This window comes from Hibiscus syriacus, unplaced genomic scaffold, assembly GCF_006381635.1.
Source record: "Hibiscus syriacus cultivar Baekdansim isolate YM2019G1 unplaced genomic scaffold, ASM638163v2 tig00113725_pilon, whole genome shotgun sequence".
In the NCBI taxonomy this organism is placed as follows: domain Eukaryota; kingdom Viridiplantae; phylum Streptophyta; class Magnoliopsida; order Malvales; family Malvaceae; genus Hibiscus; species Hibiscus syriacus.
The window spans coordinates 19,459,897-19,473,099 of record NW_024063471.1 but is presented as its reverse complement, the minus strand read 5'-3'; the positions used below and the strand labels follow the sequence as shown (position 1 = coordinate 19,473,099).

The 13,203-nt window shown below is 35.3% G+C and overlaps 1 protein-coding gene across 1 annotated transcript; it reads right to left on the bottom strand.

The window, feature by feature from the left end:
- Positions 1-8,417: 8,417 nt before the first annotated feature.
- LOC120187731 (pentatricopeptide repeat-containing protein At2g03380, mitochondrial-like) lies at positions 8,418-12,091 on the bottom strand. The gene is made up of 4 exons (XM_039191375.1): positions 11,661-12,091; positions 10,369-10,542; positions 10,042-10,300; positions 8,418-8,882 (listed from the first exon to the last, which is right to left on the bottom strand). Exons 1-4 carry the CDS (start codon positions 12,089-12,091, stop codon positions 8,418-8,420), a joined length of 1,329 nt encoding a protein of 442 aa, XP_039047306.1.
- Positions 12,092-13,203: the final 1,112 nt, after the last annotated feature.

Here is a 13,203-nt window from a genome sequence, read left to right as displayed (position 1 = left end):
AAGCCAACATACATCAATAAAGCATGCATCATCCGAAATTACAACTCAAATGGACGTCATGTCCGACTTTCATTCATTTTAGGGACTAAATCAAAATTTGTTAGTTGATTTCAGTATTAATATTCATCTTCTAATTTTATAGTTCAAACATGCAATTAAAGCTGTAACAAAGATACTGTCTAAATTTCGAATTGATTTTGGTTAGAATTAATCCTTAATTTCAAAACTAAAATCTAGAGATCAATTTGCCAAACATTGTCTATTTGACTGCCAAAGGATAAAAACAAACTTTGGAGACTTAAAAAGGCAATTTGAAAAAGAATTCCCATGCATTCAAACCCAAACAATTAATCCTTTTCATAAAGAGATACATCATTTTCATTTTAATAACTATTTAAGTACGTGGAGTAAAACTCAACTTGACTTGAAAAATTAATTTTTTATTTTGAGTTATTTGAGTTGAGTTATTCGAGTCAACACGGATTATCAATTCAGTTTTCGAGTTTGAGTAGAGTTAAAAATTTGAAATTTGGATTTACTCGACAAACTAAAAATTTAACTAAGTATTCTAACAATTTTACGATTTAGTACCTGATTTCATTATTACTTCAATTCATCATTTCTTTTAAATCTGTTTTATTATCAAATTTAAACCGCATGCTCCTAAATTATCTTAGAATTCAAATTACTCTCAATTCCTCTTTTCGATAATATATTTTTTATTCTTCAATTTAGTCCCCCAATTTTTTTATAATTTCTATATTTCTTCAATTCATCTTTTATTTTAAGTCGTTTTCTACAAAATTTGAACCACATGCTCCTAGGACCATCGTAGAATACATATGTACTTTCAATTTCTCTTTTTGATAACAAAATTTCTATTTGTCAATTTAATCCCTCAATTTTTTATAATTTTCATATTTGTTCGATTCATCCTTTATTTTGAATCTATTTTTTTTTATCAATTTTGAATCACATGCTCCTAAACCATCATAGAATACATATGCGTTTTAAATTCATCTTTTTGTTAACAAATTTTATATTTTTCAATTTAGTCCCTCATTTTTTCATAATTTCCTTATTTCTTCACCTCATCCTTATTTTGAGTCCCTTTTTTCCCCAAGTTTGAACGACATGCTTATATACCAAAATAGAATGCCCATGTAACTTCAATTATTACCTTTTTACTAAAAATGTAATATTTCTCTTTTTATTTAGTCCCTTAACTTTGTATTTTACTCAATTTAGTCTTTTAAGTACAATTGTTTGCAAATTCTTTCTTCTCATCAATTTCTTGACTTCTTTATACTCTCATCAATATTTTATCCTCAAAATACTTTCTTTAAAATATAATATTATGAATATATTTCATAATTTTAGATTGTATTTGATATATTAAATAAATTTTTAATGTGAAAAAATTATAAAATATATATATATCTTATATGGTTAGAGAAAGTAAAAAAATTGGAACAAATCATTGTCATAATACTATAAATAATTATAATAAAATTAGTATAGAAATTCTAATAACTCGACTGACTCGAAAAAATTTCAAGTTAAATTTGAGTTGTAAAATACGACTCGTCAACTCGAATAACTCAAAATTTTTGGCTCGACTCGACTCGATCGAATATTCACCCCTAATTTAATGTGTGTATTTTTTTTTTTGAAAGATGGATCATTTTATAGGAAAATTGCAAAATTGAGTTTAATAGTACCTAATTAAACCACCAAACCTACTCATATTTATTTCTTAGGTCAAAGTTCATTCACGAACATACTTATAAAAAATATGCCAACAATCAAATCATGCTTCTTAACACCAAATCCGCAAACATTAATCGAAATTTACATTTTTGGTCTAGATGGATTATTTTAGGTGTTTCTTTAATTACTTCCAACAGACAAGATATCTTATCAGAAATGATTTTATAGATCCTTTCCACAATGTCATTAATTATCCCAATCAATTAAAATAATCAACATCAATATTCATTTTCATATCATTTATCTATAATAATATAAATTAATTAAAACACTTCCCAAAAGAAAATCTGTCAAATTTGCCCTCATTCATTGACTTTCCTTTCTCAATATCCATTGCCTTTGTAATAATTATTTCTTTAAAAATTTCCAGTTTTGTTTTGCATTTTTTTAATGATTCTAGACCCAAAAGCAAAAGGCAGTGAAATTGTATACGTGAGAATGGTGATCCAAGTAAAACGCACTTGACGAAGGAGCTGACTAAAATCTGAAAAGCTGCCTGAGTTTGTCTAGATCCGGGACTACTTGAAACCCGCCCATCAACTCCTCTATATATGTAGCTGCAGCGGTGGAAGCAACAAATGCATATTCGATGTCTACTTGTGATGCTTCAAGAAATAACTAAAGTGGTGAAAGTTTAAGTAGATAAATGGGAATGTTTATTTGGATTCATCCTTTTTATCCTTTAGAGTTAAAAGAAAGAGTCATCATGGTCGCAATGTTAATAATGAAGATAAGAGGATTTTCCTTTGTAATTGGGGTCGACAAGAACAATAAAAAGAACAGTTCCAATTTTGATGTCTTTTGTAGATGTGAACCACAAAAGAATAATACTAATAGAAAGGCCCATCATGTATTGGCTTCAAGCTTAAGAAAAGGTAATTCTGTTAATTTAACTAAATGAAAAAGTAATTCTTACTCCGTTGTCGTTTTCCTATTCCACTTCTATTTATTATGCTCCTTTTGAGTTAGTGTTCATTGATCTTTGGGGTCCTGCTCATGTTGCTTCCAAAGGTTTTAAATATTATTTGACATTCGTTGATACATATTCAAGACATACGTGGATCTATTTTTTTGCAAAACAAGTCTCAAGCTGTCGTGGTGTTTCGGTTGTTTCAAAAATTAGTGTTGACCCAGTTTGGTGTCCCCATTAAACCAATTCAAAGCGATTGGGGTGGAGAATACAGGAGTTCGTCTCGTGTTCTGCTACAAGATGGGATTAATCATAGGCTTTCATGTCTTCACACCTCTGAGCAGAATAGAGTTGTGGAGAGGAAGCATAGACATATCGTTGAACTTGTTTTGGTCTTGTTAGCCCAAGCATCTATGCCTATGCAATATTGGTTTTATGCTGCCATGACTGTTGTCATACTATTAATAGATTACCAACAAAAGTGTTGGATGGTGTGTCACTATGTGAGAAACTGGTTAGGAAGAACCCTGATTATGCTTCGATGAAGGTGTTTGGGGTGCAAGTGTTTTCCCCACTTAAGACTGTTTCAAACTCATAAGCTTGAGTTTCAATCTCAAGTATGCACATTCTTGGGTTATATCTCTCAACACAAAGGATACCTTTATCTTGCTTCGAGTGGGAGGATTTATGTGTCTTGCCATGTGGTTTTTGATGAATGTGTTTTTCCATTTGCAGGCTTAACTAATGAATCTCCTACAACAGGTGTAGCTGGTACGTCTGGAGTATAGCCAGCTGATGTAGAGATTGTAACTGATATTCAACAGTTACGAGCAGTGACAGATATTCTGGATGCTGCTGGTGAACTGCATGGTTCTGTGTAGGATGCTTCAGGGAGTGGACCACTAGAAATGGTTGATGATTATGTTCCTGTAGTGAGTTCTGATGAGGTGCTGGTTCCTAATAATTAGACTGATGTGCACACTGAAGATGATTTTGTGCAAGAACCTTTGGTGCCTAACACTGACGATGATGCTGTGCAAGAAACTTTGGTGTCTACTACACCTTCTGTGAATACTCGTCCTATGTTTACAAGGAACAAGTGCGGCGTTTTCAAACCTAAATTATATGTAATGACCTCTGATGCAGTGGAACCAACCAATGTGTATGATGCGTTGAAGTCTCCTAACTGGAAAGTAGCAGTGTATGCTGAATTTTATGCTTTGTAGCGTAATGGTACATGGAATGTGATGAAGTTACCACCTGGGTGGTCAATGGTAGGGTGTAAGTGGCTATTCAGACTAAAGACTAATCCAGATGGATTAGTTCATCAATACAAGGCTCGCTTGGTTGCTAAAGGTTTCTCTCAAGTACCAGGGCAGGATTTCACTGAGACTTTCAGTCCAATAATTAAGTTTGCTACACTTCATGTTGTCTTGTCATTAGATGTGGCAAGATAGTGGCATCTGCGTCAGGTTGATATAAACAATGCGTTTTTAAATGGAAAGTTGCATGAGGATGTGTACATGCAGAAACCACCAGAGTTTGAGCAATATGCTGAAGATGGCAGTCAGCTTGTGTGTAAGCTTAACAAGGTGTTGTATGGTCTTCGCCAAGAGCCTAGGAATTGGCAAGCTCGATTGGAACAGTGTATTCTTTAGCTTGGGTTTACTGAGTCTAGGGCTGATACATCATTGTTCATTCGTAATAACAATGGTATTTATACATATATGCTAGTATATGTTTATGATATTGTTGTTATTGGTAATTCAAGTACTGAAGTTGATGATGTAGTTCGCCAGTTGAGTGTTGTATTTTCGTTAAAAGATCTTGGAGAGCTTGACTACTTTCTTGGTATTGAGGTCGAAAGATCTGGAGAATCGTTAGTGCTGAGTCAACGCAAGTTTATTCTTGAGCTATTGTTAAAAACTGGTATGGATAAAACCAATCTTATGGTAACGCCTATGATTCTGGGCAAGTTTCAGTCTGATGTTGGTGAACTGCTATATGATGCAAAAGAGTATCGTAGCGTTGTTGGAGCGTTATTTTATGTGTGTCATACTCGACCATATATCAACTTTAGTGTGAATCAAGTAGCTCAGTACATGCATGCACCACGTCAGGGTCATCTTGTTGCTATTAAATGCATACTCCGTTATCTTGCAGGCACACTCGACTATGGCTTGGTGATATCTCCTTACGACGTGAATGTAAAGGTAGTGGCATTGTGTATTTGTTGGAGATAATCTTGTGTCCTAGGCTTCTAAGAAGTAGAAGATGGTTTTGAGGTCCACTATGGAAGCTGAATATCGTAGTGTGGCTGTTGCAGCAGCAGAGGTGACTTCGGTTGATGCACTTTTTTCGGATATGGGGGTTATGAGACAAGGAGTGCCAGGTATTTGGTGTGATAACAGTGGTGTTATGGCCATGAGTAGCAATCCAGTGTATCATGCAAAGGCTAAGCACGTAGAACTTGATGTGTATTTTGTACGAGAGAAGGTTGCTGCTAAATAGGTGGTCGTTAACTATGTCCCATCTAGCCACCAGGTTGTAGATGGGTTTACTAAACCGTTGTCCAGACCGTTGTTTGAGCAGTTTAGATCTAAAATTCAAGTTTTTTCGTTTGATCCTGGAGAAGGAAAAGAAAGTAGGGAGAATATTAGAGAAGTAGGTGACTGTAGGTTGTTGCGCAGTTGAGAGCAGTTGATATTTTGTTGAAAGTGTTGTTATTGGTTAGACTTGCTAGCTAGGAGTGTGGTTAGTTACAGTGTACCTATATAAGCATAAGGATATGCTGCCATAAAAGATAAAGAATAAGAAATACTTTTTAACACTGCATGATTCTTTACAGAGGGACAAACATTATGTTGATTAACCATATCCTACTATATTGATCATGACATGTCCAATATCAATCTTTATATTGCAACTCGTTACGACATATATTTGACTATATCAAAACATGTGACTCATAATGTTGGAAAAAATGATGATCTCAAATTTGGCTAAGGACTTCTAAGAATAATCATATTATTCTTAGGACTTTATTATAGTTCAATTTATTTATATAGACGAAATAATAATTGAAATAATAAGGACAATGTATTATATTAATAAATAAGATAAAAATAGATATATCATTATGATCATCTCATGATTGAGTTTTTAACATACTTCAAAAATTATACATGGATTCTTTCAAAATTTAAAAGTAACCCTTAAATCTCAATCAAGAATGATAGACATAATAATCTAAAAATCTTAGAGATATACAATCTAGTCTCCCTATCCAGAAAATAATTAACACTAACAAGAACAAAGTGAGTTGAATTTAGAGAGATCCATAATATTTCATATTGAATCTTTCTTATAAGGGGTTAACGATAACCGACAAATAAAATCCATAGTCATTCGTTTCTATTTTTACTCATGAATCTTAATAGACTATAATAGACCATAAAGATAAGAATACTCAATTTTAACCTATTGACTTGTCAGACATCTCCACACAAACTGTACAATGTTCTTCTTCATATCAATTAAAGTACATCTTATTCATACCAAAATGCACAACATAAGGAAAATTATGGATTTCATGAAGAATAAGCTAATTCGATTTGACACACGATTGTTGCTCTTTCAATTTTTACAGAACAACCTATAGATATTTGTCAATCCTGGGCATATAATATTATTGTATATCATCAATGAACACCACAAAAAATGGGTGCATAAAACTGTCTTAGAGTCATCAATAGATTTCACCTTAAATTGGTAGCAAGATTTTAGATCTATCTTCAGAAAAATAATAATTACTCAAAAACTAATCACATAAATCATCAATCCTAGGCAAATAATTATTTTTTTCTCAACTATAGGCTTGTTTAGCTTTCATTAGTCAAATCATAGTCTCTAAATATCAGCCAATAAGTCTCAAAATTAAACTCAGTTCTTTAATCTTCTCAGAAGTCAGAACAAAAAAATCATAAAAACGGATATGGAATAGAATTGGATTTCAATCTTGAACTTAAGGTCTCTGTTTAGAGATAATTCAGGTAATCTGCTAGAAAAACATTAAAAAGTTCTATAACAATTCGGATTCACTGGATATCATATTTGAAACTTATACTGTACAAGTTAAACCAGAAAATACTCTGAAATTCTTCTTGATCGTCTTCTTTTCAATCATAATAAATAAAATATTGGCTAGGAATTTATGACATTGATCGTCGTTACTCTCCTATCATCAAAAGTCTTCATAACAACTCTCTTAATTTCTCAATCTAGATCAACTCAATTGTCCGACAATGAATACACACCAAAAATAAAATCAAACTCTTCTAACAACAAATTTAGTAAGTTAACTAAGAAGATCTATCATTGAATCTCTAGGGGATATCTCCTATATATCTTGTCCAGTACTATAGGTTCGCTTACAAGATTATAAATTGTAACAATCTTTCAATCGAAATGTTCAATAATGTCTGACTAAATAAATCATCATGAGTTAACCAGGTTAGGCCTACACTGAAATAATTAAATCTTATTAACATATTCAAAAGTAAACTCAAATGTCATAACTTGATCGTGATCCCTTAATTGGAGTTTGAATTATAGTGCAAGTTTAAACATGTGTTTGAATGAGAGTTTGGAAGATCTGAGTTGCTTGCGGACATTCTCTCAAGAAGTGCTCACCATATTCATAAGGAGAACAAGTATCAATCTTTTTTCTACACTTACAAAAATAACCTATTTCATAATATTCACATATAAGTAATAGAGATAATTTGTAAGAACAAATTTGGATTACAACTAGAATAACCAGAGCATATAATGTTACAAGTCTAATACTGTCTCATGATAGATATCAAGTTACTTTTTAAATTTTATTCTTTAATACCTTCTCAAACTTGGTGTATGGATCCTTCTCGATAACAAGTGACTAAGCAATATAATGGCTTAGTCTCGTGAACTTAGTCTCATAATCGGTAACATACCTATCATGACACTTCTATATCCTTAAACTTCTAACGTTGTTCCTACTTGAATTTCTCTTTGTGAGAAAGGGGCCATGAATGGCACTGTGAACATGAAAAAGAGATGAGCAGCAAGTAAGAAAGTATAACACTTGTATATTGATTGTGAAAAGAACTGTGTATGGAATACAAACTTCTGCTGTTTATATACAACTTATAATATCTAATATAAGCCTAACAAACTTCACAACTGATACTAACAGCCCTAACTACAACTAACAGCTTCAAAAAGCTCCTAACTACTTTACTAACAACACCATGCAAGCTAATCATTCATATGCAGTGCATACGCAATACAGGCACCATTGTTGCTGACTCAATATGCTAACATTCCCTCTACTTCTTCTTCTTTTGCTCTTCTGAACTTGAACATCCATGAAATTCAATCTTCTCCCGAAAGTGCGCTTCTTGATGAAAAGAAAAACACTTAAATGAAAGTGCGCTACATCCTTCCGTTCGACTTGAATCGGAAGTGCCGATGCTTCCTTCCGTTCAACTTGAATCGAAAGTGCCGATGCTTCCTTCCGTTCGACTTGAATCGGAAGTGCCGATAACTCCTTCCGTTCCTCTTGAATCGGAAGTGCCGATGCCTCCTTCCGTTCGACTTGAATCGGAAGTGTCGATGCTTCCTTCCGTTCGACTTGAATCGGATGTGTAGATGAAATCACAAACGTCTCAGCTATAGAATTTAATACAAGTTCATGTTAATGACACCCCAATTTTGAAACTAAGGCATGAACCCACTGCAATATCCTTAGTCGTCCAATGAAGGAACATGCATGTAAACTGCTCATAATTGTCACCTCATTGGGTGCAACCCCATCTTCTTGCATCTTAAAGAAAGCCAGAAGCGCTTCATGCATGGATCCACGTAGCATAGAACCTGAAATAATAGAAGTCCAAGAAATAACATCTCGGGAGCTTAATCTTTCAAGAAGCCGAGAAATGGTATTCCATATGGCTAATGACGATGTGAGACCCGTCAAATGGGGTAAGACGTCCATGCTCACAGTGGTTAAAATCCAAGAAGCTAACAGTTTGTCCTGTTGCCGAAAGAGCACAAACACTGAATTTTCAACACGTTGCCCATCAGTAACAAATTCTCTTGGAACATCAGCAGTGTTGGAGATATACCGAAGTAGACCATAAGCATCAATCACCAGAGTAACCTGGAGTTTTCATAAAAGATACGTATGCTCAGTGAGCTTAACAATGTCTTGTTTAGGAATCTGTTGAACACCAATGGAATCCAGACCAACCATTGAAACCAAACCAAGAAAAAAAACCAAGAAAAAAAAACCAAAACGCTTCCAAGAAAACCCCCAAAAAATAAAGAAACCAGATCAAAAGAGAGATGGGAAAAAAGAAATCATACAAACCAAGAAAACAACCAGCAAGAGACAAGAAAACAACGAAGGAAACTTCAAAGCGATTGAAGAACCCGATCAAAGAACAAAATGGAAACAACGGAAGAAAGATGACGTAAGGATCTTTGGCGAATAATACCATGTGAGAAAGGGGCCATGAATGGCATTGTGAACATGAAAAAGAGATGAGCAGCAAGTAAGAAAGTATAACACTTGTATATTGATTATGAAAAGAATTGTGTATGGAATACAAACTTCTGTTGTTTATATACAACTTATAATGTCTAATATAAGCCTAACAAACTTCACAACTGATACTAACAGCCCTAACTGCCACTAACAGCTTCAAGAAGCTCCTAACTACTTTACTAACAACACCATGCAAGCTAATCATTCATACGCAGTGCATACGCAGTACGAACACCATTATTGCAGACTCAATATGCTAACATTCCCTCTACTTTTTCTTCTTCTGCTCTTCTGAACTTGAACATCCATGAAATCCAATCTTCTCTCAAAAGTGCGCTTCTTGATGAAAAGAGGAACACTTGAAATGAAAGTGCGCTACATCCTTCTGTTCGACTTGAATCGGAAGTGCCGATGCTTCCTTCCATTCGACTTGAATCGAAAGTGCCGATGCTTCCTTCCGTTCGACTTGAATAGGAAGTGCCGATGCCTCCTTCCGTTCCTCTTGAATCAGAAGTGCCGATGCCTCCTTCCGTTCGACTTGAATCGGAAGTACCGATGCCTCATTCCGTTCGACTTGAATCAGAAGTTCCGATGCTTCCTTCCGTTCGACTTGAATCGGACGTGTAGATGAAATCAAAAATGTCTCAGCTATAGAATTCAATACAAGTTCATGTTGATGACACCCCAATTTTGAAACAAATGCATGAACCCACTGCAATATCCTTAGTCGTCCAATTAAGGAACATGCATGTAAACTGCTCATAATTGTCACCTCGTTGGGTGCAACCCCATCTTCTTGCATCTTAAAGAAAGCCAGAAGCGCTTCATGCATGGATCCACGTAGTACAGAACCTGAAATAATAGAAGTCCAAGAAACAACATCTAAGGAGCTTAATCTTTCAAGAAGCCGAGAAATGTCCATATGGCTAATGACGATGTGAGACCCGTCAAATGGGGTAAGACGTCCATGCTCACAGTGGTTAAAATCCAAGAAGCTAACATTTTGTCCTGTTGCCGAAAGAGCACAAACACTGAATTTTCAACATGTTACCCATCAGTAACAAATTCTCCTAGAACATCAGCAGTGTTGGAGATATACCGAAGTAGACCATAAGCATCAATCACCAGAGTAACCTGGTGTTTCCATACAAGATACGTATGCTCAGTGAGCTTAACAATGTCTTGTTTAGGAATCTGTTGAACACCAATGGAATCCAGACCAACCATTGCAACCACACCAAGAAAAGGAACCAAGAAAAAACACCAAAACGCTCTTAAGAAAAACCCCAAAAAATAAAAAAACCAGAACGAAGGAGAGATGGGAAACAAGAAATCATACAAACCAAGAAAACAACCAGCAAGAGACAAGAAAACAACGAAGGAAACTTCGAAACGATTGAAGAACCCGATCAAAGAACAAAATGGAAACAACGGAAGAAATATGACATAAGGATCTTTGGCGAATGATACCATGTGAGAAAGGGGCCATGAATGGTAATGTGAACATGAAAAAGAGATGAGCAGCAAGTAAGAAAGTATAACACTTGTATATTGATTGTGAAAAGAACTGTGTATGGAATACAAACTTCTGATGTTTATATACAACTTATAATATCTAATATAAGCCTAACAAACTTCACAACTATACTAACAGCCCTAATTGCCATTAACAGCTTCAAGAAGCTCCTAACTACTTTACTAACAACACCATGCAAGCTAATCATTCATACGCAGTGCATACACAGTACGGGCACCATTGTTGCTGACTCAATATGCTAACATTCCCTCTACTTCTTCTTCTTCTGCTCTTCTGAACTTGAACATCCATGAAATCCAATCTTCTCTCGAAAGTGCGCTTCTTGATGAAAAGATGAACACTTGAAATGAAAGTGCGCTACATCCTTCTGTTCGACTTGAATCGGAAGTGCCGATGCTTCCTTCCATTCGACTTGAATCAGAAGTGCCGATGCTTCCTTCCGTTCGACATAAATCGGAAGTGCCGATGTTTCCTTCTGTTCGACTTGAATCGGAAGTGCCGATGCCTCCTTCCGTTCCTCTTGAATCGGAAGTGTTGATGCCTCCTTTCATTCGTCTTGAATCGAAAGTACCGATGCCTCATTCCGTTTGACTTGAATCAGAAGTGCCGGCGCCTCCTTCCGTTTGACTTGAATCAGAAGTGCCGATGCTTCCTTCCGTTCGACTTGAATCGGACGTGTAGATGAAATCACAAATGTCTCAGCTATAGAATTCAATACAAGTTCATGTTGATGACACCCCAATTTTGAAACTAAGGTATGAACGTACTATAATATCCTTAGTCGTCCAATGAAGGAACATGCATGTAAACTGCTCATAATTATCACCTCGTTGGGTACAACCCCATCTTCTTACATCTTAAAGAAAGCCAGAAGCGCTTCATGCATGGATCCACGTAGCACAGAACCTGAAATAATAGAAGTCCAAGAAACAACATCTCGAGAGCTTAATCTTTCAAGAAGCCAAGAAATGGTATTCCATATGGCTAATAACGATGTGAGACCCGTCAAATGGGGTAAGACGTCCATGCTCACAGTGGTTAAAATCCAAGAAGCTAACAGTTTATGCTGTTGCCGAAAGAGCACAAACGCTGAATTTTCAACACGTTTCCCATCAGTAACAAATTCTCGTGGAACATCAGCAGTGTTGGAGATATACCGAAGTAGACCATAAGCATCAATCACCAGAGTAACATGGTGTTTCCATAAAAGATACATATGCTCAGTGAGCTTAATAATGTCTTGTTTAGGAATCTGTTGAACACCAATGGAATCCAGACCAACCATTGCAACCAAACCAAGAAAAGGAACCAAGAAAAAACACCAAAACGCTCCCAAGAAAAACCCCAAAAAATAAAGAAACCAGAATGAAGAAGAGATGGGAAACAAGAAATCATACAAACCAAGAAAACAACCAATAAGAGCCAAGAAAACAACGAAGGAAACTTCGAAGCGATTGAAGAACCCGATCAAAGAACAAAATGGAAACAACAAAAGAAAGATGACGTAAGGATCTTTGGTGAATGATACCATGTGAGAAAGGGGCCATGAATGGCACTGTGAACATGAAAAAGAGATGAGCAACAAGTAAGAAAGTATAACACTTGTATATTGATTGTGAAAAGAACTGTGTATGGAATACAAACTTGTGCTGTTTATATACAACTTATAATGTCTAATATAAGCCTAAAAAACTTCGCAACTGATACTAACAACCCTAACTGCCACTAACAGCTTCAAGAAGCTCCTAACTACTTTACTAACAACACCATGCAAGCTAAACATTTATACACCGTGCATACGCAGTACGAGCACCATTGTTGCTTACTCAATATGCTAACACTCTTTGTTATAGCAACTCTATAGGTATTCCTTTGAGAAGTCCCAAGTCAAGAGGTCTGTTGGGACACTTCTCACCATCGATTATCACCATATAATTTATGCTTCCTTCTTCAATATCGAGACTATTCATTTTGAGTCTCAACCGATGCTGAAATTTCATCCCATCTATGATCCTCTTAATATTCTTCAAAAACCTCAACATTAGTTGGATATTCCTCCGATGACACTCTCAAAGTCACTATCTCAACATGTAGGGGTCTAAGATATTGTGATAACGAGCATATTATCAGAAGCTTTGTTACTTTCTAGAATATGTAAAAAAATAACTATTTATGATATCATTGGTGATCTCAATATCCACGTCTTCTGTGTCAACTGGTCTTTATATGATGAAATTAGATAATTTTGAGAAGCTTGACAAGTCACTAGTGGAGCGTGAGAACTACTTGAGGTAAAAGAAGATTTAATGTTATTAAAATATCATTCATAAAAGAAAAAGATCGTATCGTTCGACCACAATCACAAATAACCTACGCCCATGATTGGAATTTATCTGA